The 24,463-nt window shown below is 43.4% G+C and overlaps 1 protein-coding gene across 3 annotated transcripts in view; it reads left to right on the top strand.

Annotated features, from left to right (window-relative positions):
• The first annotated feature begins 262 nt into the window (after positions 1 to 262).
• The window catches only part of MYO1E (myosin IE), a 70,709-nt gene continuing 46,508 nt past the window's right edge, over positions 263 to 24,463 (top strand). For all 3 annotated transcript variants that reach the window (XR_011338319.1, XM_069867191.1, XM_069867192.1), the window contains exon 1: positions 263 to 290. Coding sequence is in view for 2 of the 3 variants with exons in the window: in XM_069867191.1 (XP_069723292.1) it covers positions 288 to 290 (3 nt within the window). In the remaining variant the exon portion in view is untranslated. The remainder of the gene's footprint in view (positions 291 to 24,463) is intronic.

Below are 24,463 nucleotides of genomic sequence, written 5' to 3'. Positions count from 1 at the left end.
GGCCGGAGAGGAGGCGGTGAGGGGAGGCCTCCCCGCTGCCGGGGCGGGGCGGGCGCTGCTGCCCGAGAGGGAGCGGCCTCAGGTAGTGCCGGGGGCGGGTTCGGGGCGGGGGGCGGGGCGGGGGCTCCCCCGGCGGCTTTGGCGCCTTCTCCATATTTGGTCGCGGCGCCGCGGAGCCGCCCCCGCACGAGCCCCGCCCCGCGCCAGCCCCGCCCCGCGCCGGCTGCGCGCGCCGCCCCACCCCCCCCCCCCCGGCCGTGGGAGCCGCGGGCAGCGCAGCCGCCGGGATGGTGAGTGGGGACGGGGGGACGGGGGGGGACCCCGGGGAAGCGCTGGTGACCCCAAACCCGCGATCGCTGCGTGTCCTGCCCGCTCGGCCCCCCGCCTCGCCGCTGTGTGTCTGTGCCGGTCTCCCCCCCCCCCGCTGTCGGGGTGTCCGTGTGTCCGCCCGCCCCCCCCGCGCTGTCGGGGTGTCCCTCACTCTTCCAGACGCTGTGAGCGGTCGGTGACGCCCTCGATGAGTTTCACTGTGGTTTCTTCCCCGAGGTCTCCTCCCCGGGTGTCCGCGGGGCAGCTCCTTTCCAGCCCTTCGTGTGGTACTCAGCTGCTCCTGAGTTAGTTTGTTCGCTGTGGGATCTCGAGCTGCTCAGAACAATGTTTTCGAGTTGTCCGTAAGCAAGGATTGCGACAAGCCCAGGAAAGACTGTTTAGAAGCGCTGCTTTTGCTGTGAATTGCCCCCAGGCGGTTGTTCAGTGGTCGCTAGAGGCGGCGTTCGGTGCGGGCAGAGCGGGCCGGAGGGTTTCCTGGCGGGACTCGCAGTGACCGCTGTGAGCAGGAATCACGCTGCCAGGCTCCTGAAACTTTATACTCGTTCTCTCTTAAAAAAATACACGTTATTTCCCTTATTTTTTGTCTTGACAGTTTTGATTTCTGCGGAGTGGGGCAAAGCCCGTCGTAGGAGTGCTCTGTGTTCTCTAAATTGTCTTTTCTGCTGAGTTATCAGACTTAGAGCGAACGTTTCCTCTCGCCGGGCCCCGCAGCGCAGGGAGCCGGGTTCCCCGCGGCACCAGTTGTGGGTTGGTTCTGGGGGGCTGTGCAGGTGCCTCCCCCCCGGCCTCGGCGCCCGGGTACCTGCGGCAGGACTGGGCAGCCCACTGCCCTACCTGGGCACCTCTTGCTGCTTTACTTTTAATCCAGGCTGGTGTCTGCCCCCAGGTAGGCAGCGTGGCTTCAGGAGATGTACTGACATGGGGTGGATCTTGGCAATCTCGGCTTGGACCAGACCCGGCGTGGCCAGCAGGGCCAGGGAGGTTCTTCTCCCTCTGTACTCGGCACTGGGGAGACCGCTCCTCGAATCCTGGGGTCAGTTGTGGGCCCCTCACCACAAGAAGGATGTTGAGGCTCTGGAACGAGTCCAGAGAAGGGCAGCGAAGCTGGGGAAGGGGCTGGAGATCAGGTCTTACGAGGAGCGGCTGAGAGAGCTGGGGGTGTTTAGCCTGGAGAAGAGGAGGCTGAGGGGAGACCTCATTGCTCTCTACAACTCCCTGAAAGGAGGTTGTGGAGAGGAGGGAGCTGGGCTCTTCTCCCAAGGGACAGGGGACAGGACGAGAGGGAATGGCCTCAAGCTCCGCCAGGGGAGGTTCAGGCTGGACATCAGAAAAAGATTTTTCACGGAAAGGGTGATTGGTCCCTGGCAGAGGCTGCCCAGGGAGGGGGTTGAGTCCCCTTCCCTGGAGGGGTTTAAGGGACGGGTGGACGAGGTGCTGAGGGACACGGGTTAGTGATTGATGGGAATGGTTGGACTCGATGATCCGGTGGGTCTCTTCCAACCTGGTGATCCTATGATTCTATGATGAGCTGTTTCTGGCTGTACGATGCGGGACGAGGTGGGAGTGAGCAGCAGTGGGGCAAAGCTGCATTAAAGCTGACAGTTTCAAGGACATGTGGCAGCTCTTTAATCCTTTTATCTTGAAACGCATCAATTCTCTTAACTTCGTGTTGTAATTTTTGAAATTAGAGCCTTTAACAGCTCAGCTGGAGCTTGTAAGTCTTCAAAAATGTGTAAGTGCAAAGTAGTCCTGCTCCAGTGAAGGACTGGGTCCTTGGGTCCTTAATGGCCAGGAAGCCTCGCTGAAGCTAAGCTAAAACTTGTTCAAAGTGAAATGTGAGGTCAGGTGAACTTTATGCGAATTTTGCTTTTTGTACTGTGAGTTTGGGCCTTTTTAGTGTCATTAGTGTGGTTCCATTGGAGGATCTTGGACGGAGCTGGATAGAGAATCTGTGTCATGCTACAAAAATAATCCTTTGGTGTTAATGTGATGATGTGATCTTGAACCTTTCATTTGGAGTAGCTCTGTAGTCGTCAGAGGAAGGTTGTTCCCTGGAGTGCTGTCAGCTTGAGTCTCTTGAGAATAAGATATTGAACGTGAATCAGCAAACAATACTGCTTTTAAGGCATACGCTGCTATCGTAGTTATTAAAAAAAACACACCCCAAGACTCAAGACTAAATAACCACTCCCACAACAACCCATCAGTGATCAATTTTGCCTGCTTTTCCATAATCTCTGTTCAAGGTTGTTCTACTGAAGCGTTTTACCCCTTTGGGGAGAGTGAGGAGAGGAGGCTCCAAGAGAAAGCAGGTTCAGCAGTATCTGGAATACCTCACAAACAGCTGAGCGAGCCAGGGTTGTCTAATTATGTTAAGAAAAGAAAGGATGTTAATCTGTTGCTTCTCATCAGCATTTCAATGCTAAGCATTTTTCTGTAGCTTTGCAGTCAGTAGGCATTTCATCTGGGCCTGTTTGATGTCTTCTTGTTTCTACCTCTTCAACAAAGGCTGGAGGTTGATTCTTAAAGGGGAACCTTTTTGTTACAGTTCAGCGTAGCTTGATGTGTGTAGAGGTCAGATGTTTATAGCCCAATCCAGCCCGATGCTGGGATTGTCTTGACTACGTGTAGTGCCTGTGAAAGTCTGCAGAAACAAAAACTGCTCAGTTAGCCTGAGAGGACCTGCCAGCCTTTAGGATTTGGTCCCAAAATAACTCGTGTGTGATGTGAGCTGGGACCTTATGCTATCTTGAGTCTTTCTCCTGCAAGAAAGTCACAAGCAAGATACTGATGTTTCTGTATTCAAAACGTGCTTTTCTGTCTGATCTTACAGACAGTAGCATAAGCTCAAACCCTGCTCTTTGCCAAATGTGGGATAGTAGAGAGGGTAACAGCATGTGCTTTGCATTATGTCTAGAGGTGCGTTAGTGGAAAAATCTTGTAGCTAGATGGTATTTGTCTGATGGGTATAGAAAACTTAATGCAACACAGTAGCATGTTCAATAGCAAGGCCAGTGATTCAGGCTTGGCATGTGTCGTTTAGGTTTACATTATGGGCATGCTTGACTCTTTCTTCCTAGTTCAGACCTCTGGGAATGGTTTGTGGACATATCGTGTAAGTTAGAGCACTTCTTGAGAAAACATGAGTGTAAGCTTTTGCAGCTGAATGCATGATTGTGTATGTATGTACATCTTCAGCATTTTTTCATAGTCTCTTTTGCCTTCCAGAATTTGTCCCCTCCCCGTGCATAAAATAACTAGCTTGTCATGAAGGAATTGCAGTCACAGTGCTATCAGTTTAACTAAACTATTTGTGGCTTCTTTTTCCTACCTTGAAGGGCTAACTTCCCCCAGTCTTACTGCCTCTTCTTAAAGCATTGCTTGAGGAAGGAATGGGGGAAGTTAACACAAGTTCTTTAGAGCCTCTGTGATAGCTCGCCAGTGAAATGGTGTGTCAAGCTTTTAGTGAGTTCTCAGTAAAATCTTAGTAATGTTCTCATCTTAATATGGGAAGTGGTTTGTCGCTTGAAACACTAAGGTCACGTATCTCTTCAGTGAAGTCTTCTCAACTCCTTTTCTAATAATTTTAAGTACTTTTCCTTCAATAAATACCGGTTAGTCTCTTCACAGTTTTAGGAGTTAGTGTGTAAGCGGCATCGATCAAAATGGTCATGCATTGCTTTGTCCAAGTTACATCAAAGAATAAAGTATTTTGTACAATTTCAGCATAAGGAATCAGAAGTGCCTGCTTGTTTGGATTTGCCTTCTAATACAGTATGCATGTGTCACTAATGTATAGAGAATATGTAAATAAACATCTTCAGAGCTACTGAAGAATCCTTTATATCACTAAAACCTAAAGAGTTGTAGTTGCAGTGTGAGATGAGGAGAGCAAAAAGGTAAGAGGTGGTCTTTCCTCCTGAGCTCCTAGCTCTCACGCTTGCTTTGCGAAGAACCCGGGGTAACCGTAGGAGTGAACTTACTCTGACACAGATCATTGGAGTTCTGGTAGAGACTAACCTGGGATCTGGCTTTTGGTGTTGGCCTGTAAATTGTCAGGTTTTTAGTTACCCTTTGGTTCTGGTTGTTGCTGTGACATATGGCTTATAAATGACAAATTGAGCTGCTTGGCTTTTCAGTTTCCTAAAACACAATTGTAATGTAATACTTCAGACTGCTTTTTTAAGGAAGCTGAATTCTTGATCTAGATGGTGTGTGGCTATTTTGGAGAGGGATTTTGCACCTAATGAAACCGTGTTTTGTTCTGGAAGTTAACAGTGCAAGACTAGAAGGAGTAAAATCCAAGAGGCAGTTCTCAGAACTGGGAAGACTGTGTGTGCCTTGCAAAAAATAAGGATTTGGAAAGCAGTTTAGTCTCTCTGCAAACACACAGAAGTCACCAGGCACAGGCTTTGGCAAGAAAGAGTTGGCTTGCATTATTGTTAACTTCTGAATGAAGCCGCTTTGTGCTAATCCAAAGCATCACATTTAATATGAGCAGCACAGGTTCACATCAGCATAAATAAAAGGCAAAACCTTTGGGGAGAAAATCATATGAAGGTTCTCTTGTGCACGTTTCTCATCTGTTGGAGGTCGTTTGCTTCCTCACTGCCCTGTTGTCTGCCAAGGAGCTTTTCTGGTCGATGCTGGTTGCTCGCAAATGACCAGCATTCCGGATGCTCCTGTGGAAGTGTCTCTTTTTTTTTTTAACGCTGCTTGTGTATGGGCTACTTGCTCATTTTTGAAACTGCTGTAGCGAGCTGTAGGCTATGATAGCTGTTGTGTGTTTGGCTCTTTCTACTACACGGCTGTATTTACAAATGTAAGGGCAACATGGCAGAAAGTAGACAGAAATCTTCTCCCTGTCTTAGGAACAGAACTGAGAGCTGTCTCTGACTCTGACGAGGTGTTTAGCCATTCACCTTGCCCAGTCACTGGGACTCTCTTGTGCAATCTTGGCCTCTTGTGGCACCCCTCAGGGAGCTTGGGTGTGAGGAGCTGTGTTTTAGACAGTCCTTCCTGGGCTCAGGTCAGTCTTTCCCATCTCCTGCTCCCTTCCCCCACGTTCCTGAGATGCCAATCGCTGTCCTGCCCAGGAAGCACGGCTGTTGCTCATCTCCTGACTCATCCTCATCATTTAGCTTTCCTATTCTTCACCTACTGATTTCCTCCGTTCTCCCACCCTCCCCTCTTTACAAATGCAAAAACCCCTTGGGGGGACCAGGTGTGCAGTTGTTTCCTGGCAGCGCATGGGATTTGCTCTCTCTGCCTTATGGAGTCATTACTGTGGTAGAAAAAGGTTTCTTAGTCTAAAGCATTTCCACACACTGAACCTTAAAGGTGTTTAATGACTATTTTATTAAATATGCTTCATCCGAATGTGTAAATGGCTTTGGAGTTTAACCGCTTCACATCTAAGCTCAAGATTATGTAAATAGCCTAGGAAGGGCTGTGTGGTGAAGGATCTTTCTCCAAGGATGTAGTGGCATTTTATGGGCATTAAAACCATTGGTGGATTGGGTACAAAACTGTAAAGTGTATTTCTGAAAAGAAATTTTGAATCAAACCTTTTTAATTGAAACTGAGAACACTTTTATAAACAATGCCAGTGGGAGAGCTGACAAGGGAGGCTGTGTTGGTCATTGGAGTACGAGTCAGGGTTATTGGGAAGCATACTCAAGAGGTGCTGTTAAGTACGAAGAATGATGTACTGACCTAACTTAATATATTCAACAACTAAATGTGAACTTAATGGTAAAGCCAGGCGTGAGCAGATCTCGAGCGTGCTTCAAGACGAACACCATTCTTGAAGTGAGAAAAGGACCGTGATACAGTTCCAGTGCTCTCTTCTCCCGTCATCTGGGTGATTCTTCAGCTGCCAGAAGTGTGTCTGTCACTTCTGTCTGTCAGAGGAACAATGTGAAAGGTGGTGGCTTTATACTCTTGGGATTGGATGATGATAGATTTTTTTTTTTTTTAGCCTACTTCTTCAGGAAAAAAAAAAGGAACATAAATGGTTTATGCAAAAGCATGTGGTTCTGGAAGTTATTTTGATGCTTTGTTCAGCAGTCTGAAGTCAAAATGAGAGGTTTTGGTTGGCATCCTTGAGCAGGACTGGCAGGCTTGTAGTGATGAGCTGCACTTGTCCCAGTACAGGAAGTGTGAGGGTTTTTTTTCCTTGCCAGCTCAGAACCACTCACTGAATCAGCTTCATCAGCTGAGCCTGAGTCTGAAACCAGTTCTTGGTCAGCCTTCTCTAATTTAAGTGTTGAAGTCATATTCAAGTCTGAACAATGCAGCCTGATTTCCTTTATAAAACACATCAGATGTTCTTAAAACTCAGGATTTTCAATCTTTCATACTTGTGTCTTTGAAATAATACCCTGCCAGATGTTTGATCCTACACCTAGGACAGTATTCTTTCAGTCTGACATTCCACTACACTTGTGAGGCGTTAAATTTTAGCCGGTGCTCACTGTTGTCTTTTGCAATGATTTATGTCTTTTCCTGTGCTTTGTGCTGTATATCGCTAATGGCAGAAATACAGAAAGATGGAAGTGGATACCTCTTGTCAGTAATATACTTGCAGTGCCAAGCAATAGTCAAGAATTTGTCTGATCTTGTTATTTGGTTTGTTTTAGTTTGTTGTTGTTTTTTTTTCTCCTGCCTTACAGGCTACAAGTCTGCACAAATGCCTGAGTGCTTACAAATTTGCTTTTGCACGAACTCTTAACCCTATGTTATTCCCAGCTTTGTAAAGAAGTACACTAGTCCAAAGTGTATTTATGGAAGTCCTTTGGGTTGCACCCCCTGTACCCTCTGGTAGTCCATTTGATGTCAAAGTACGACTGGTCTAGGGGGGTAGCTGGGAGATTCCAAGGACAAAAGTTCACCTAGGGATTGTGAACGTGTGTATGGGTAGCATTAGCCTGCTGGTGGCTGTTGGGCTTCCAGCTGTTGTGGTTCTTTTTGATTGCTCGGGTTTTAAACTATCTTAGTGCAGATGTTTTGGTATATGAACTGGAAAATACTTCATTTGCTGAGTGAAAGCAGCGTTCTTGAGGCATATTGAAGGAGTACTTTCATTAAACCTAATCTTGAAGGCCATTTCATGCTCTCAAGAACAAGTGCATACTTTCAAGTTCGAGTATTTGTTTTTTCTTCCAGTATTTGAGAAGGATTTGATTTGTCTGTTTATGAACCATGAAAGAATTTGTTTTCCTCTACTGCATCCCTGACTATATTCACTACATAGGAAAAGAAAGGGGAATGTGCAGAAATATTTATAACTGTAATTGACAACAGTCAGACTTTAAATACAGACACATGTAAATTAAATGGACAATTTCAAATTTTATGAGATTCATTTGAGAGGGAATATTAAGCTACAAAACCACCCATCCCTGCTTTCTGAGCACAGAGGTACTAGCTGATTACACAGAATTATTTATTGATTCAGACTATAATATCGCCTGGTAAAGGCAGTAAAACATGAATTTTGCATAATTGTTTCTGCTGTTTTGGTATTGACACTTGCAAATTGCTTTCTAAATTACAGATCATGGTTTTTGAAGGAGCTAATCACATAGGGAATTCTAATTAGTCATGGGACTCCATCATTGTCTTAGTCTCTTGTGTCATATTTAGTTCTTTAACTTTTGATGTTTTTTTGATAGTACAGTTTTTATGGAAGCAGATTAGACTGACACAGTATTCTTGTCAGGAAACCTCTGATATCCTTCCTACCATAATTTGAACTAAAAATGTGGATACTGTGGAAATTAATGTATTACAAAGCATGGTTTTGTTACATGTAGCTTCTATACCATAAAATACCCTGCTGACACTGTTCTCATGTAAACTTGATTAATTCTTGAATTCTGAATTGCTTTAATCTATAAAAATCAATATTTTGAGTTTACCGATTAGAATACATTAGTCCCACTGAGAACAGAATTACTTCAGCTGTTTCTTTTTCCTCCACTTAAAAACTGTGCCCTATGCACAGTCGCGTTTCCAGGACTCAACGCTGTACTGGTAGCCTCCAGAGCCTTTTTTGGTGCTTCCCCTCAACTTTAATTGTATGCTGGGAACTACTATATTGGTCAATAATTGCTGTATTCAGCAAACCAAAGATTCCTACAAAATCTTTGCAGTAGAGAAGTCAAAATAACCTCTCAGGGCAGGGCAACATGAAAGTTTTCAGTTTTTGAGGGTATCCTGGCTGTTCTTTGTGTAACCTGCAAGGCTGAAATAGCCTGGAATTAAGGTGACTTTTTTTGAATCGATTGGCCCTGTCGGGAGAGGAAACATAGTCCTACTGCAGCGGCTTAAACCTGCTGAGATGTCTGTGGCAGAAGAGGTAAAAATGCGTAAATCTGTCCTGAACTGCATCCAGACTGGTAACTGTTCACTTCTAGCTTAAAGCTGCCTTCAAACACACAGAACGTATTCGGTACAGAGCTGACTGCACTTTCTACTGACCTTGGCCTCTGTCGCAGGAATGTGTTTAACAATGTCAGCAAGCCTCTTGTGAGGCTACGAAGTGGTTAAACTGAAGTAGCACAAGGTAGTAGAGAATAAATTAATTATTCCATGTAAATAGTACTACTGTTAACTGATGGTTTTATTACTGAAAGGACCACTTAGCTTTCCGGTTCCTAGTGTCAGTTGCCCAGCTGACTTCTCCACGGGTCTGAAGGCTGTTCCCATGAGTACTGCTCTTGAATGCTAGTGGTAAATAGGAATTCTGGTTCCAGGGCTGTTAATGCCTGAAATACCAGCACACCCAGTCCGCAGAGACCTGATCTCAATATGCAGAATAAATTCATGGCCAGCAGTGGTTTCTTCCTGTAGTTTACTTTGTGTTTTTATTCTTGATTCATTCTAGGGACACGTGAGAGGAAGCAGAGCAGTAGTGGCTACTTGCTCCCATATTTGGTATTGTCCTAGGCAGAGCAAGCATCCTTCTTTGCGAATCGGGGTGATGAAGTGTTTCTGGACAATCGAACCTTCCTCAAATCACAGGTTAATCTTGGCGGGGTCACGTCAGGCCTGTTTTCTTTGTAGCTGTGTACGGTGCGGTTTTCTACATAGAGTTAATAGTGATGTTAAATGACTAGGTGGTGGTAGGGTGGATTAAGACAAGTGAGCCTCCATCTTCACAATACTAAAAGTTTGTCTTTACAGAGTTGTAAGTCCTTGTTGTATAGCAGAGCTTCCATTGGTCTATAAATGAATAGTGGTGTATTTTAAATTATAAAGATTTGGAACTAGTGGAGGTTATGGAGTATTTTTAGTGAAATGAACACTAAATTCATTATTGGCAATAGTGGAAGAAGAAAGAGTAGCTGGAACATCCACGTCACTTGCACCTCCCAGCTTGGTCCTTGTTTTATTTCTTGAGATCTGTATTTGAGTGGGTTCATGTTTTATTCTGTGTTCTCAGTACAGATTTGGGGGTGAAGGGTGAACTCCAAGCACTCAGCTTGGTTTCTTAATCAGTCACTAATGAAGCCATATGAGGAAAGAAGGAAATGCAGTGCACTTCAGAAAAGCATTGTGATCACTAGAAATGTGCTCCCTACTTCCTGCTGGTACCGCCAGCTGCCTTACCTCTCCCACACAATTCACCAGTAAAAATACAAATTAGTTCTGTGACAGGAGATTTTGATCTTTAGTTTAGGACTCCTGAGCTTGACCTCTTCTGGTTTTGTACTTAAACTCAGACTAAATAAAGTTCAGCTGCATGTCTCAGACTGGCCAAAATTAAGCCGTTATGGATAGAGTCTTGACAGAACTAAACCCTTCCAATTCTGGATAAGCAAGGAGCGTCTCAAACCCACCCAGAAGAGCAGAACACAATACAAAATCATAAATCCCCGTTTCAGTGATATAGGATAAGTATATAGACTTAACTTTTTTTCCAGTCCTGAGAGTTTCTTTTGTGGAAAGGAATTTAAGAGCTGTTTATTCTGAAAACAGTCTTAACCGCGTGAAAGAGAGCAAGTGCTGAAGCAAGTGTCTTTGGGCTGTACTGGCAGTACAGTGTGTACCCTTAGTGTATAGGCAAGTGTTTCATAAACTTTTTGCCGTCGCTAAGGATGGTCTGATAAATCTGTTCCGAAGGCAGTAGTTTGAAGGTAATAGAGAAGCATGTTGTTACTGCAATTAATGAATTAGTCATGAACAAGTATTTAGTCTGACACGCCTCGAGAGTATTCACCTACTGAAATCAGGTTTTCTTTTGTTGGGGTATTTTGTTAATGATAGAGGCTGAGGCGTTTTTGCACCTGAGGCCGTTTGGCAACTTTTTCACTTGACTTGTCCTGTAAATGTGCCTGTTGTCAGATCAGAATACATTTAAATTTGAGCAAGCAGTTAGCAGGCTTGTCCTGCTGTAGTATGGTAGGATTTTTCTTTGTGCTGAGTGTAGTTGAAGTCCAGCCTGGGACTGCAAAGGACAAAGCAAGCTGAACTGCCCCCATCAGTTTGTAACTTGCCTATTGTGGCTTGTACTGGCTCGCTGATACTCAAGAGCAGTAAAACAGCCCATAACTTAGGATGGGGGAAGAGAAACTTCAGTCAAAGATACCAGTGGGAACTTTCTACTGTACTAGAATGCACTTCAGACTTCGGGGAGTTCTTCCTAGTCTGCACTTCTGAGTATGTAGCTGGAGAGTCAGCAGCTGGGATGTTAACTGCCTGTTGTGAATTTTACATCTGAAGCAGGCAGGATTTTGGAAGAAGAAAAACTTGTATTTCAAAATTACTTAACCTGACGACTAAAGTTGGATCTTAAAGTTGGAAGTCAAGGTTATTGTTTTTTTTCTCAGGGCTTTGGAAGTGTTTTGTCATTCTGCTCTTCGCAGATGTAGAGTAGTAGGCCAACTATAAAATACCAGTCCTCTTGCTGTTTGGTCTTTGAGACTGCAGGTGTACAAACAGGAAAAGAAAAAACAAAGGGGAAGTTAATATCATCTGATTGCCAGAACAAAAAAAAACACTAGTAGCTAAAATTACGTTCAAGCTGGTAACAGGATACAGTGAACAATGAAGAATGTTTTTTATGTTCTGTAGCTAAACGTGTCCTTGTAAGGCTTGTTTTGCAATTATTCTTGACCAATTTAAACTCTTGGGGCGGGTAAGTCTACAAAATTTGAATGAAGCCAGTTCCCTTTTTTGGGATGATATCTCAATGATAAACTAAAACCGCTCAGATTTTTAAAGATTCAGGACAGGTAAGTATTAGAGCTGGCAGGTGCAGGGGTACTTTCTGTCATTCTGTCCATTTGCTGCTGTAGCTCTACCAGAACACACTGCAAGTAGCTGAAACTTTGACACTTTATCTGGAAAGTTTAGTCCCTTTTGGGTAGCCCTTCTGCTGAACTAGTGGGCCATTACTGACTCATCAATCACTATATTGTCTCGCTCTCTTTAGAAGCTTGGGCTTTACCTGGTGCTCTGCCATGCAAACACTGTAAATCAACCATTGTTAACGCTGGGGTTGGTCGGGAGCAAACTCCAAGGCGAGAACATAGCTGCAGGCTGCCTCCTGCTCGTTCTCACTGTGAGTCAGTGGAAATGAAATGATTCTGGCAGGCAGGCGTTGCACAAGGAGTGTGCAGAAGCACATCTGCGCGTCTCGGGATCTCATTCTTTAACCTATGGATTCTCAAAGGTGCTCTCATTAACTGCAAGAGGCACACTTAGCTGCACAACATAGTTTTTCATGTGGTTGTTCAGATTAACGTTTTGTAGGGAAAGGAAAAGCAGGGGACCGGGATGGTTAAAGATCACATGCCTGATGTGTGATGTGTTTTTCCACTATTGCTTCACTAGATGATACATAGAACTGTGCGTGTTAAAGGAACCTTGGAGGAAACATGCTTTTCTCAGTTATTGTACTTCAGATAAACCAAAGCACAGAACAGCATCCGCGTGGGTTTTGAGAGTGGGAGCGTGAATCCCAAACCTACATTGCTAAACGACCACCTTATAGCTTCATAGCCCACCTCACTTGCTGAAGTGGTTCAAGTACTCTACGCCTTATGCCTTTATCCCCTTTTCCATCATGTGCTTTGAGTCCTGTAACAGGACAGTGCGCTGTCCTGAAGTGACCTCGATGAGGGTGGATGGCCCCCCGCTTGTGAGGACCCGTAATCTACCCAGTGGAATTAGAAGGAGGAGAGGAGAAGGCTGTGAGCTGTGCCCTCTGGCCCAACTTCGCTCCTGGTCTCCAGCTACTTCCAAATCCTGCAGTAATGTGAGGAAATGGCATGTAAAAACCAACAGTTTTTCATTCAGTTTAAATCGCAGTGAAATCAACAGACACCTGAAATGATAGGATGGTACTGCATATAAAACATCAAGATTTATTAGGAAAATGGGTTATTAAGTGGGTTTTTAATCTACATATATAGAAACTTGACTAGGTGAACCGTTCTAGTGTGCACAGGCTTTCAGATGCCTGTTTCTGCATTTAAATGCAGTATAAACTACAGGAGAGACATTTTGTGTTGCTTATATAATAAACTGTTTACACTTTTTTCTAAAGAACAGCTTCTACCAGTGCGTTCATTTTTCTTTTGAAAAACCTAAAGAAAGACTCTGAGGCTTTGCTTAATTAAGATAGGTGATTGTGATTGCTTTTGCTGTCTGAATGTATTAACAGTAGAGTGAGTCTGAAATACTAAAAATTGTATTTAAATAGCAAAACAGCAGAAACTTGTAGATTTGCTCAATTGCTGACAGTGTTTAGACCTTGCTCGTTTAAAAAAAAAAAAGTGTAATGAGTTACTCTGGTCTTGTTGGATTTGGTCTTGCTGGTCTTAGTTTTGTTGATTCTTTTGTGTGAGTTTTGAAAGGTTACCTTGGAGGATGTTTGAAGCTCCAGTTCCATAAGCAGTGAAACAAATGTCCTTTGTTTCAGCGTGGCAGATAGGTTTCAGCTAGTCCTCTGAAATCTGAAATGTGCAGACAAGGAGGAAAAGATGTGTGGATTATGTTCTCATTTATTTTTATTCAAAAGAAAGATGCTATCTATAAGAAAGTTTGGGCTGTCTCAGAATGGCCTTTCCTGTCCATTCCTGGCACAAACGTCTGTAATTGGCCAAGGTACTTCTCGCAGAAGCAAGAGGAGAATGGTTTTCTTTTTAGCAAAGCCTAACCTAGGCATAAATAAACCTGGCAGAATAGGTTGATAAGTTATTACAAATACTTGGATATTTCATGTTTCTTTGTTCTTCTAATTATGAACACGTAATTAAAAAATTTTGGTTTTGAAAGCCTCAGTGAGTTCCAGTATTTTAGATGTTGAATTATTCATGCTGAACTTTGTTTACACATTGTTTATGGCACCAAAGAACCTCAAGCAACTGATGAAAAAAGATACTCCTCAGGTTTCTTTATTCACCTGTTTCCTCTGGGTACTAACAACATCTAGACACAGCTATCTCGGCACAACCTCAGCTCTGTTTACATAAAGACTAGTACTATGCTGAAACTCAGGATTGTGTTGAGATCTGCCCTAGTGTTTCCCATTCCTAGATTTTTTTTTTTTTTAATTCTATGGAAAAATGTTCCAAGACACTTAGTGTGGCTTTTTCCTTTTTGTAAAGGCCCTTTTCCTTATTTTCAGGTTTGTGTGGATACTAGGGCCAGCTACAAGCAGCTTGATTACAAAATGAGGAGTGCTGGAGTGTTTTATTAGGTTCATTCATAGAGGTTGAAGTTAAACTTTGAGCTCTGACTTCTTCAGAGTGATGCTAGAGAGATGGTTTGTGATAGTGTCAAGGAATAGCTTTTAGCTCTCTGTCAATAATTACCAAGTCTGGTTACTGGCAGTGGTCACAGGGAATTGTCTGGGACTACGTAGAGAAAACAATCTCACCTGAAATCACTTGGAAGAACTTGCCTGTAAGTTCATATCTAAATCTCTTTTTTCAAAGGAAGACAACAGATTTTTATGAAAATAGTCTCATAAATGTAGAAATGTGTACTGCATCAGCACTTTGGCATCTTTTCACATGTATCCAAATATCATAGGTCAGTGATCCAAGTGCTTGTGATGTTGAAAAATTCTTGGTCGTGTAAGAATCCTCACATAATCTTATTGTCACAAATTTAGGGAAAACAAAATATGCAGCAGAAAAGGGCAGTAGTTGTGGTGTGCAGATAAGGGCAGTGTTTCGTCGCTACAGATACCCATCTTTCTGAAGTAGCAGGAGGTTGAAAGTCTGGCCTGTTCCTTAGAGGGGACCTCAAAGGGCTTTCCACGATGTAATGAATTGCAGCAGGTAAAAGTTACAGGATATCAATTATCTGAGCATGGGGTTTGTGTCCAGCTTGTTCAGGGTTAGAGAGAAAGAAACAGTATTTACTTATCAGCTGCCCTTTCTGAGTCAGAATGCTGTGCTTATCAGTTGGTTTTAGTTAATACTTTAAACATTTTTTTTCCTGTAGTTTGTGGATTTGACTCTGAACTCAGAGTCTGAATGAGCCCAGAAATTGAAAATTAGGTACATCGCAAGCATTTAAATTTAACGTGGGTTTGTGTCAAAGCTCTGCAAACTAAAGTCTTAAGCCACAGTTTAATATCTCAGACTTTAAGTTTTGGGGTTTTTTTTCCTCAATTCTATCCATTCTCGCATTTTGAAACCTTGTAATTCAGCTTGAATTTCACCTGTTCCAAGTTTTCACTATGAAGTTCAGCATTTTGCTTAAGATGGTAAAAGCTAGCTAGCTTTCTGTTTTGGAGATAAGATGCTAAACTGTTTCCCTTTTAAGGAATGTTAATAAGCTGGATGAATCATATTAAAAGCTATCTAACAGAGACGTTCTTTGAAGAGTTAAATGAGATCTACAAGTCGGTACAAATGGAGGTGATGAAGGGAACCTAAGGTAGAATGTTGAATACAGATTTGAATCAATGCAATTTGAGGGTAAGGGAAGAAACACTTATTTGGACTGGGCTTCAGGTTTTGGATGCTTTGCGTCTTTTCACTGTACTTGAGTATTCAGATGAAAAAGACCTTTGGTGAAATGAGGTTAAGAGAGTAAAATGTTAATAAATGTCTGACAGGAAGCCAGAGCCAGACACAGAGGTGGAAAAATAAAGGTGAAAGAAAATGCAACATCACGCTGCACCACTGCAGAGATTCTTTTAAATAAAACTGGAGTAACTTATCTGCAGTGCTATGCAGCAGTTTTTCTTCAGAGTTTGAAACTTAGTTTTTTGACTTGGTTTCCCTTTAACAGCAGTAGTTTGAAACCTGTGTAAATGTATGATGCCAGTGCTGAATTACAAGGTGTAACAGACATCTAAATTTGATCTTTTGCGTAATTCCAAAAGATTGGTGATGAAGTTATGGGGTTTTTGAAACAGCAGCAGTTTAAGCCTACTGGAATGCATACAAAGCTTCTTTGGCTGGCATCTCTGCTCAAAGCACAATTGTGCCAATAGAACATCAGTGAGTGACTAATACGTATCCTGATAGTATCAGTTCCTTATAGCAAATATATGAAGAATGATAGCTTGCAAATGAACTTGCTTGTTCACACATCTGATAAAAGTCTGTAGTGAGAAGAGAGCTAGATGTCTAAATTAGTTTTCAGTTACCTTTCTTGCTTCAGTACTAATTTGAATGCTAGATATTAACATGAAACATTCTGACATATCATGAAAAAACTGAAAGGAAAATAGTTGTTTCTTTGTTAAAACCTGCCTTTTGTAGGCTAATAGGAACTATCACTACACGTTATGTTATATTCCGCCCAAAGACAGTGCAGATGCAGGGTGCACGTGCATTGGTGCAGCCTACATAATCACCATAAAGACCCTGCATCCTGGTGATTGAAGGTTATATTAAAAAATCTTGGGACAGACACTACCTTTGTGTAATTCAACTGATAATTGTGATGTTCCATTAGAGTAGAATGAACTCTTCCTATTCCCAACGCATTTCTATGCTTCCACCTTTTGGGGACATTGACTTCATTGCCCGAATGAGCTACTTAGCAGTGGAGATAATGTATGTTAATTGTTAGTTTTATTTTGTTGGATACCATATGAATTATTTTGGAAATATGGAAGTCTACAGAGTCAGGTTACAAGCTAATTAAAAATTGGACTAAATAATTCGAAACATGGGGTCTGGAAGGAAGCTATGACAGCCTTGTGAAATCTTAAGCAAGCTGGGTTATTCAGGAAACCATTCAAAGAATATCTCTGTCGTCATATTGACTAGGCAGATACTGTAGTGAAAGCCAGTAAAACTGTCATATTCATTAAATGAAAATAAGCCGAAGTATTATATACTTTATTCTTGAAGTAGTTTCTTCTCAAAGCTGCCCTGGACTAAATAATCTAAACTTTTAAAAAATCAATGCAATAGCAAATATTAACTTTATTCATAATGCACATGTGGAGGATGGTCTGGTTAGAAGGATTTCTCTGCTACAGACCTTCAGTGGCACCTGCGCGCTCAACAACAAATTACACAGTGTAATTGTTGGTTAAAATCAAACCCTGACAGAGGAGGAGTAGACCTGTGACTGGAATTGTCTCCTGGCTTAAGCACTGAAATGATCCATTTACCAAGTTCTCGCGTTTCTATCTTCACTTTCAGTAGCTTAGGCTTTTCCTGCTGTCACCTTGTACTTTGCAGAAGAAAGTTCTCTTTGCTCGGGTTGTTCAGGTTTGGTCCTTACGTGCATGACTGAAAACCTGGAGTGGTCTGCCCAGTTTTGCGCACTGGGTCTTTCCCCCCTTACTGTGGGATGAGGGGAGGAATTGGCTTGTCCAGCTGGCAGGGGAGTGCGCTTTCTGATGCGACTCCTGTGACCTCTGGAAAGCGTGTGCTCCTAAGCCACAGTGGAGTTTTGTAGCCATCCTCAACCCTTATGCTGGAAGCAGATTGTGAGGACTTTGCAGGTCAAGCCAAAGAGGAATGTACAGCTGGCAAAGTGAAGAAGACTCTGAGTCTCCTCAGTGCGTGAGATCTGTCAGGTTTGTATACAGCTTTTTCCAAGATTCTGCTTCATCTTGCTTTTTGAATTAATAGCTGCTTTTGGGGAGTTGGTGTGAACTTGCAGAATTGGTCCATTGGAAAAATGTGAAACTGATTCCTGAGGTGGAGTGCTCAAAGGAATTCTTGTTTGTATTTATGTAATAATTAAACAGGGAAGCATTTGTATCTGCACGCACTGAAATGAATGTTAAGGTTGGAGTGTTTTAAAGAGTTAAAGGCTTAATCAATGTATCAAATAGTATGTCTACCACAGTGTCTGAAGTAGAACCTAACTTCTTGCTTGAACAACAAAACATGGAAGCTAATAAAAAGGAATTTGCGGGTTGAGCTGCTTGCGTCTTACCACCCAGGTGCCAGCTCCCCGGTAGGTGAGAGAGCGCTCCCGAGCCTTTCCCCTGTTGCTCTGAGTCAGTCTTCTTGGGGTAAACAGGAAGCTGCTGTAGTCCTGGGGCTCACACTCTGTTTACTCAGCACTCTGTGAAATTAAAATCAACATAGAAAGCAATTTTTACATTGGAACCTCCTCCACTGTGGCGCTCCTCCTGCCCCCCCAGCCAAGCTCCCCCAGCCAAGCTCCCCCAGCCAAGCTCCCCCAGCCAAGCTCCCCCAGCTGCCGTCACTGACCCTTCCCATATGAAACGGGGATATTGGTGTCTGGGGAGCGCTCCTGCCTCCCCCAAGTGAGTGACAGCAGTTTTTAGCTCCTTGCTGCCCGCTCCACAGCTTCCCAGCGCTGCGGGACTGCGGGGACCTCGATAGAAATCAAGTCACTGACAGCTACATCTGAGCAGTCTGAGAATGAGTTGTGCAACTCTTTAACCCAATGTGAACACAGGCTTTCCTGAACCCACCTAATCACGAAAATCCCAGATAAACCTAACTATACCCTGAAATTCTGTAAGCAAGGTTTGGGCAAATGAGCTCTTTATCGCAGGGCACCGCCCCGGTACAACAGGGCAGTGATTGTCTTCTGCTGCTCTGCTCATCCCAGTTGGAACGGCATGGTGCGCACCGCAGCGCAGGTCACGGTCACAGCGGCTGGCAGGATGGAAACCAGTCTCTCAAAAACACGTTAATTTGAAACCAGCGACCATTCCAGTGCCCCCCGTTAAGAAATGAGTCGTTGGCTGCCCATCTTGTTTTGGCATCTGAGCAGTTAAAGGTTGTAACTCTGAGCAGAGCTTCGCACTAATAAAATTTTGTGGTGTCAGCACAAAGGTGCTTTTTAGTACATGCTGTTGAAAAACCCAGCTTGGCCACAGTTATCTGCTGTGTTGCAGCTTTTGCTGGTTTATTCTGCTTATTACAATGAAGAGTGTTTTTCTTTAGCCTGAACTGTCACAGGCATGTGACTACATGGTAATCTTCACTTTAAAAAAGCTCCAATTTATATTCCCTTTGGTTTGTAAATAAGTTCAGAAAACGGCTGTATTTATACCTAGAAGGGGGGAAAAAAAGAAACTAACAAACAGTCAACTGTTGTTTTTCAAAATAATTTTAATTCAGTGTGATTTGGGGAGGTGATGTAGCTGGTGTGCTTACTTTATAAAATAATCCTTCCATTTTTGTAGGATTGTGCCATACTTTTACTCAACTAGATGAAGCTGTTGGCATAAAAACATCTAGTCCGATACTCTTCACTAAAAACAACAGCAATAAAACAAAGTCCATGCCTGTTTCTGTCATCTGCCCAACCTGTTGTGTTCTTACTCTCAACGTGTTGGCAATTAATGAGGTGAAGACAAATAACATCCAATGAAACTGTAGCTGTTCAATAATTTATTGATTAAAAAGTAAGTTTCATATGTAGAATATGATATTCCTTATTATTGCTGGAGTGTGTTAGTGCGTCACGTTGGAATTCAGTCGATTTGTATCCATATTTACAAGGGTGTGCTAAGCAAATGAATAAAAAGTACGTTTGGGGTGATAGGCAAGTCCGAGGTTTTCCATCAGTCGTGTGTCCTTGAGTTACTGAAACGGGCATGTTGGATGTTTTCATCTTCCAATTAAATCTCAGCCAACCAGAAGTTATCCATTTATTAAGATTGCTTCTCTACATATTTGGTAGTTTTGCTGTTGATAAAATAATAAGATTTTTAAGAATTCATTCACATCCTGCTCTGTGGAGTCCCTGGAATGGTGTGTGTGTATATCTCAACTAAATGTTGCTGTTGCAGGCCCTATGTTTAATCCACCACAGTCACAGGAAATTCTGCTATTCGTGCTGTGAGGAGCAAGTAAAAAACATAGAACAGCTCTGGAGACTGCTGGAGAAGTCATGTAAGGCAGTTAATATCTGAGAGCAAATCCATCATACTAAGCAGTTAACAGTACGGCATTTCCTTGAGAAGATTATTTCTTGGAACATTAGGCCACAGCCACACAAAAAGCTGCGAAATAAGCAAATGTATGGTTCATTAACTATGGTTCGTTAACGAATGTATGGTTCATTAACTACTTTCCGGTATCTCTCCACTGTCTCTGTAAGTTGTGTCAAAACCTCGTGCATGTTGGCGTGATCCGCTCTTAAGCTCATTCCCATCCTTATTTTGTGCTGTCGAGTAGCTGTGCCTTTTTAAAAATAACCTTTTAAAGATGCTGGTGAAAATTAATACTGATGCAATATGTGATCCTCGCAGTCCAACACCGAAGTAACTTTTATTTTGGTAGCGTTTGGTTATTTATCGTACAGGAATGCTGATGTCTATCCTGTCTCCTGAAAACCAGCGTGCCGCACGTACCCTGTAGACCTCTCGTGATCCCACAAGGCGTCTTGTGTTTCAAGCTCTTGCTGCTCAGGTGGGCAGCCTGCAGGTCTGTGCCTCCCTTCCCACACTGGGACAGGCGGGAGCTGCTGGGATCCCCCGCAGCCGGTACCAGCGCTGGAGTCACTCCTTCTGTCACAGGGGGCTGAGCCACCCCGCTCGGAGAGCAGACTGAGAACTGGAGACTGTTCCCCACAGAAATCTTTTTCTCAGTATTTCAACCTGCTGGTAGTTTCCATTCCCTAAGATGTTTTTGGTATTTTTAGTTCTCTGTGTAAAACATCTGTCCTCCTGCTAGATGCTCAATATTTTTGGTTTGGTATTTCCTCAAACCTTAAAGCACTGCTTTTTGTCTCCCTTAATATTTTCCTCATGTTAATTTTAAATTCTCCTTTTATCTTCATCCATCTAGCTGCTTCTGCTGTCTTCCTTTCATTTCCTTTCTGAAATACGGTCACAACATGGCAGCCAATATCTCTGGGTTTTTTAACATTAGACATACAGGAGCTATTTTGGAGTGCTTTGGTCCGTGGCTTTTCATTTTTGATTATGCCAGTCAAGCATCAAAATTCATGTTAAATTTTGCTGCAGTATTGTCCGCTGAGAACAGCAAGCTCCTTCGCTTTATAGAACAATGTGAATGATTTCTGTAGGTGGATTATAAAAGTTTACTATTTTCATCGTTGATATCTTTGCAAAAAGCAGTGTTTTGTTTTGGTTTTATCTAGTTAGATAGAAAAGCTGGTACAGACGATGCGTGCAGGAGCCTAGTGCTGTGCCTCTGCTGGTAGGAGTGTTGGTGCCAAGGGCAGAGTAAATCGTGTGCAGCTTTTTCAGTTTTGTGATGTCTCTTGATAAGATAATAGCTGTGGATCATTTCGGACTGTATTCATAATGCCAGGCTGGGTAGATAGCCGTGTGCCTCCAAAACCACAGGGCTTTTCTGCAATAGTGTTCTGTCCCAGCTGAAAAGGGAGAGAAAAGGCTGTGCCTGTGATCATCCTGACACTTTTACTCCTTTGTGGAGGCTGAGAGTCCCTTTTGCGCTGTGGTGGAGGATTGATGTTTGCTACTGAAAAAAGCTGGCAGAGATTCAGGATGGCAATTTTTCCCTTTGTGGGAAGCAAGAATGATTGATTATTTATGGCATGTAGGTCATTGTAGTTTAGAGTTCTGATGAAGAGAGAGGAACGAGGCTTTTTCTCAGGGGCAGAATACGCAGTCTCTTCTGATCCCTTGTTTTTAGTGCTTTATTTTTAGACATGCTATTTTTAAATGGCTTGAAATACAGAAATATTTCTTTTTTTTTCCAGTCAGAAGAAAACCCTGTTGTGACACAGCATGACTCAATCTTTTTATAGCCACATGAAGTATGTGTTGCTTAGGATAATGTAAAAATATATAAACAACAATAAAGGCAAAAGTAAGAAACCAGCAGTTGCTATTGTAACGCAAGGTGGAGGCAGCAGAAAAAAAGTTCTGTAAATAAACATCCCATCAGTATTAATTATTCATTCCAAACAAAACTTTAACCATATCATACCAAAAGTCACACAGAAAGTTTCGACAGAGTTTAGCACATGGAAAGTATTTTACATCCCTCTCATGGTATTAATGTAGCAGTTGTTTTAGTGTATTAATGAGAGGGTGTAAAGAGACATGGCACAAAGTGAGAGTAGAATTAGGGGCCTTTGGGTTCTTTAGTCTCGACTGTTGCAGCACTGAGGCTGGTGAAGCAGTTGACGTGGAGAGGAGGGGGCTCGTGCGCTCCTCGGGCAGGACGGCTCGGAAGCAGGAGGCTCCAGGCTCACAGGGTTATCTTGTGACTCATGAATATTATTCTTGTCAGTGCAAAGCAGATCTGATTCTGAGCCTAAAACAACAGCCAAATGAGTAATAACAGCTGACAGCAGTGTGGTACACGCCTTTAATTCCAGCTTCAGCAGCCCAGCCTCCGTTCCCCGTGCTGGGTGTGCAGCTCATGGAGACAGCCAGGTGGTTCAACACTGGTCTTTCCACTTGGTTGGCTCTTAGCTGGCTGTTGATGTGGTTTGGGGTTTTTGGTTTGGTTTGTTTTTTTCCTAATCTGCCAACCTCATCCGTTGTCAGATGCTTAGGCATTGTCAGTGCTGACACAAAGACTCATTTGCTTATGTGTTGTACAGTTAGATAACATATTTCACTGAGAAAACCTGAGAGGAGCCACGTTGCTGTTTGCTGACATCCAGACTGCATGCCAGGGCCCAGAGATGGACCTGAGCCCTGAGCCTCTCTATTCTTCTGGGTTGTTGGAGTTACTGAGCCCTCGCTGGGGCTGGGGCTGGGGCTGACACTGGCATGTGGAGCGTCTCCACCGGCCCTTGGACCTGGTCAGTCCCAGGAGACCCAGCCTGTCTCTGCACCCTCCAGACAGGAGCGGGTGGAGGAGGCAGCATGTTATGTGAAGGGAAACAGGACAATTAGCAGCTGAGCGAATTGTCAGAGTGCTCTCTGAAATGCAGGTTCAAGTTGAGGTACACCAGGTAACTAGCTTGGGTGTAAATTGTCTCCGGATTACTCTGTTTTCTTGTGGATGGTAGAAAGCTCTAGCTAAAGTAAAGGTTGAATTCTCAACAAATATGCAGTAAGAACAAATCGCAAAGTGTTTGCATCGCAGGCAGTTGGAAAACATTGTACTTTTTAAGTATATATCCTTGACCTTTAGGAAACACGCAGCCTGGAGAAATATGAAGAGTTGCTTTTACAACCGCCATGAAGTGGAGTTTTTTCAGACCCATATGAAACCCAGTTAACTGTCAGCGGGACGTGGTTATAGTGCCAGTCGGGAGTGACTGATGTTGGACTGTGCAGTCGTCACTCACGCTTGGAAGAGCCAGAACCTGGGGGGTGGTCGGTGTCCTGTAGAAACAGCACTTCTGCTTTGTTGCCCAAACCAAGGAGGTGCCGGCCTGTGTGGCCACTGTTGGTGTTGGGCTCCTGCAGAAGGGAGAGCGAGGGCAGGACTTAACCACAGACACAGTTAGGCACTGCTAAAGCTTAGGCTTATTTCTAGATCCTAGGGAGATGTCTGACAGTAACCCAGTGATGATTCACTGCTTCTCTGTGTATTTGCTCGTAAAGCTGTGCTTAAAGGGAAAAAAGTGGTCCCAAACTACGGATAGAAAGTGCCATTTAAAATGGGATGCTAATTAAGGTGAACTACTCAGTGCTGCCACTCTCAGCTGTCTTCCATGGTCTTGAGTTCTTGGATATTTAGGCTACTGCCTTTTTATTAAATTTCTCTTATCGTTTTCCGTTTGACTCAATGGAACACGTAGTACTGAGATTTGATGGCAGCTGCGTGTTAAATCAGCGTGTAAACACTGGGAATGCTCCTCTCGGGGCAAACGGAGCCTCCCTGGCGCGGCCCCTCCTGATTGCGTGCCGTTTGTGTGGCTTTGGGGAGAGAAAACCCTTTGGCCTGGTACTGTGTGTGGCTCAATCACAGTCTGCAACAGCCACTGACTTCTATAAAGTCTGCTGGTTTGTGACGCGCGGGCGCGTTTTCCATACATCCCGTGGCTTTGTGAGCTTTGTCTTCCCATTGAATTTACTGGGTCTGATGCCACAGCCTCCAGTGGGAGGCTTGATTGTTCTGCCACTCTAGTATCTTACACTTTTTCTGTAGCTTACTCTGTTATCTGATAGTGAACCGCATTCTGTGTAGAATGGTATTCTCTGTCAGCCTGCTGGTTCCTTTTTCCAAGTGTAATATCAGAAAAAAAGTTTTCACAGAAAGGGTCACTGGGCACTGGCAGAGGCTGCCCAGGGAGGGGGTTGAGTGAAAACACTTTTAAATATAGCACAGCAGAGTTTGCAACTGTTTTTCAGTGTTGTTAGCAGCGATGGAGCTTCGTCAGTGGTACCAATTTGATCTGTAAAATGATGCATTATTTTATTCTGCAAGATACTTGATAACAATTAATTGCTCATACTCTGATAAATGTGACTTGATCCCATAACATACATGGAGCAGTGTAGCTAAATCCTGTGGTTTGAAATTGTGGTGTTAAAAAATGAGGGGAATACTCAGAATTGCCATTTTGTTGGCCACATTTTCCTTGTTGGTGCACTTGATAACTTCTCAGTGTAAAATGTTTTAATTCGACCATCACTAATTTCAGTACTTCGTAAACAAAATTGTAGTATAAGAAGGCAGGTGGGCAGAACTCCTTCAACATTACCTGCCAGGCTACAGAAAACAGCTGTGGGCTTGGAGAGCAAATTTCTAGCTGAATTAATAGAATTGATCTAGACTGGATTTAAATGTTTTTGTGGATGTATCTGCAGAACCTA

The sequence above is a fragment of the Phaenicophaeus curvirostris genome, chromosome 12 (genome assembly GCF_032191515.1).
Source record: "Phaenicophaeus curvirostris isolate KB17595 chromosome 12, BPBGC_Pcur_1.0, whole genome shotgun sequence".
In the NCBI taxonomy this organism is placed as follows: domain Eukaryota; kingdom Metazoa; phylum Chordata; class Aves; order Cuculiformes; family Cuculidae; genus Phaenicophaeus; species Phaenicophaeus curvirostris.
Note: the sequence above shows the minus strand (reverse complement) of the source record. Positions and strands in the feature narration are given on the sequence as shown.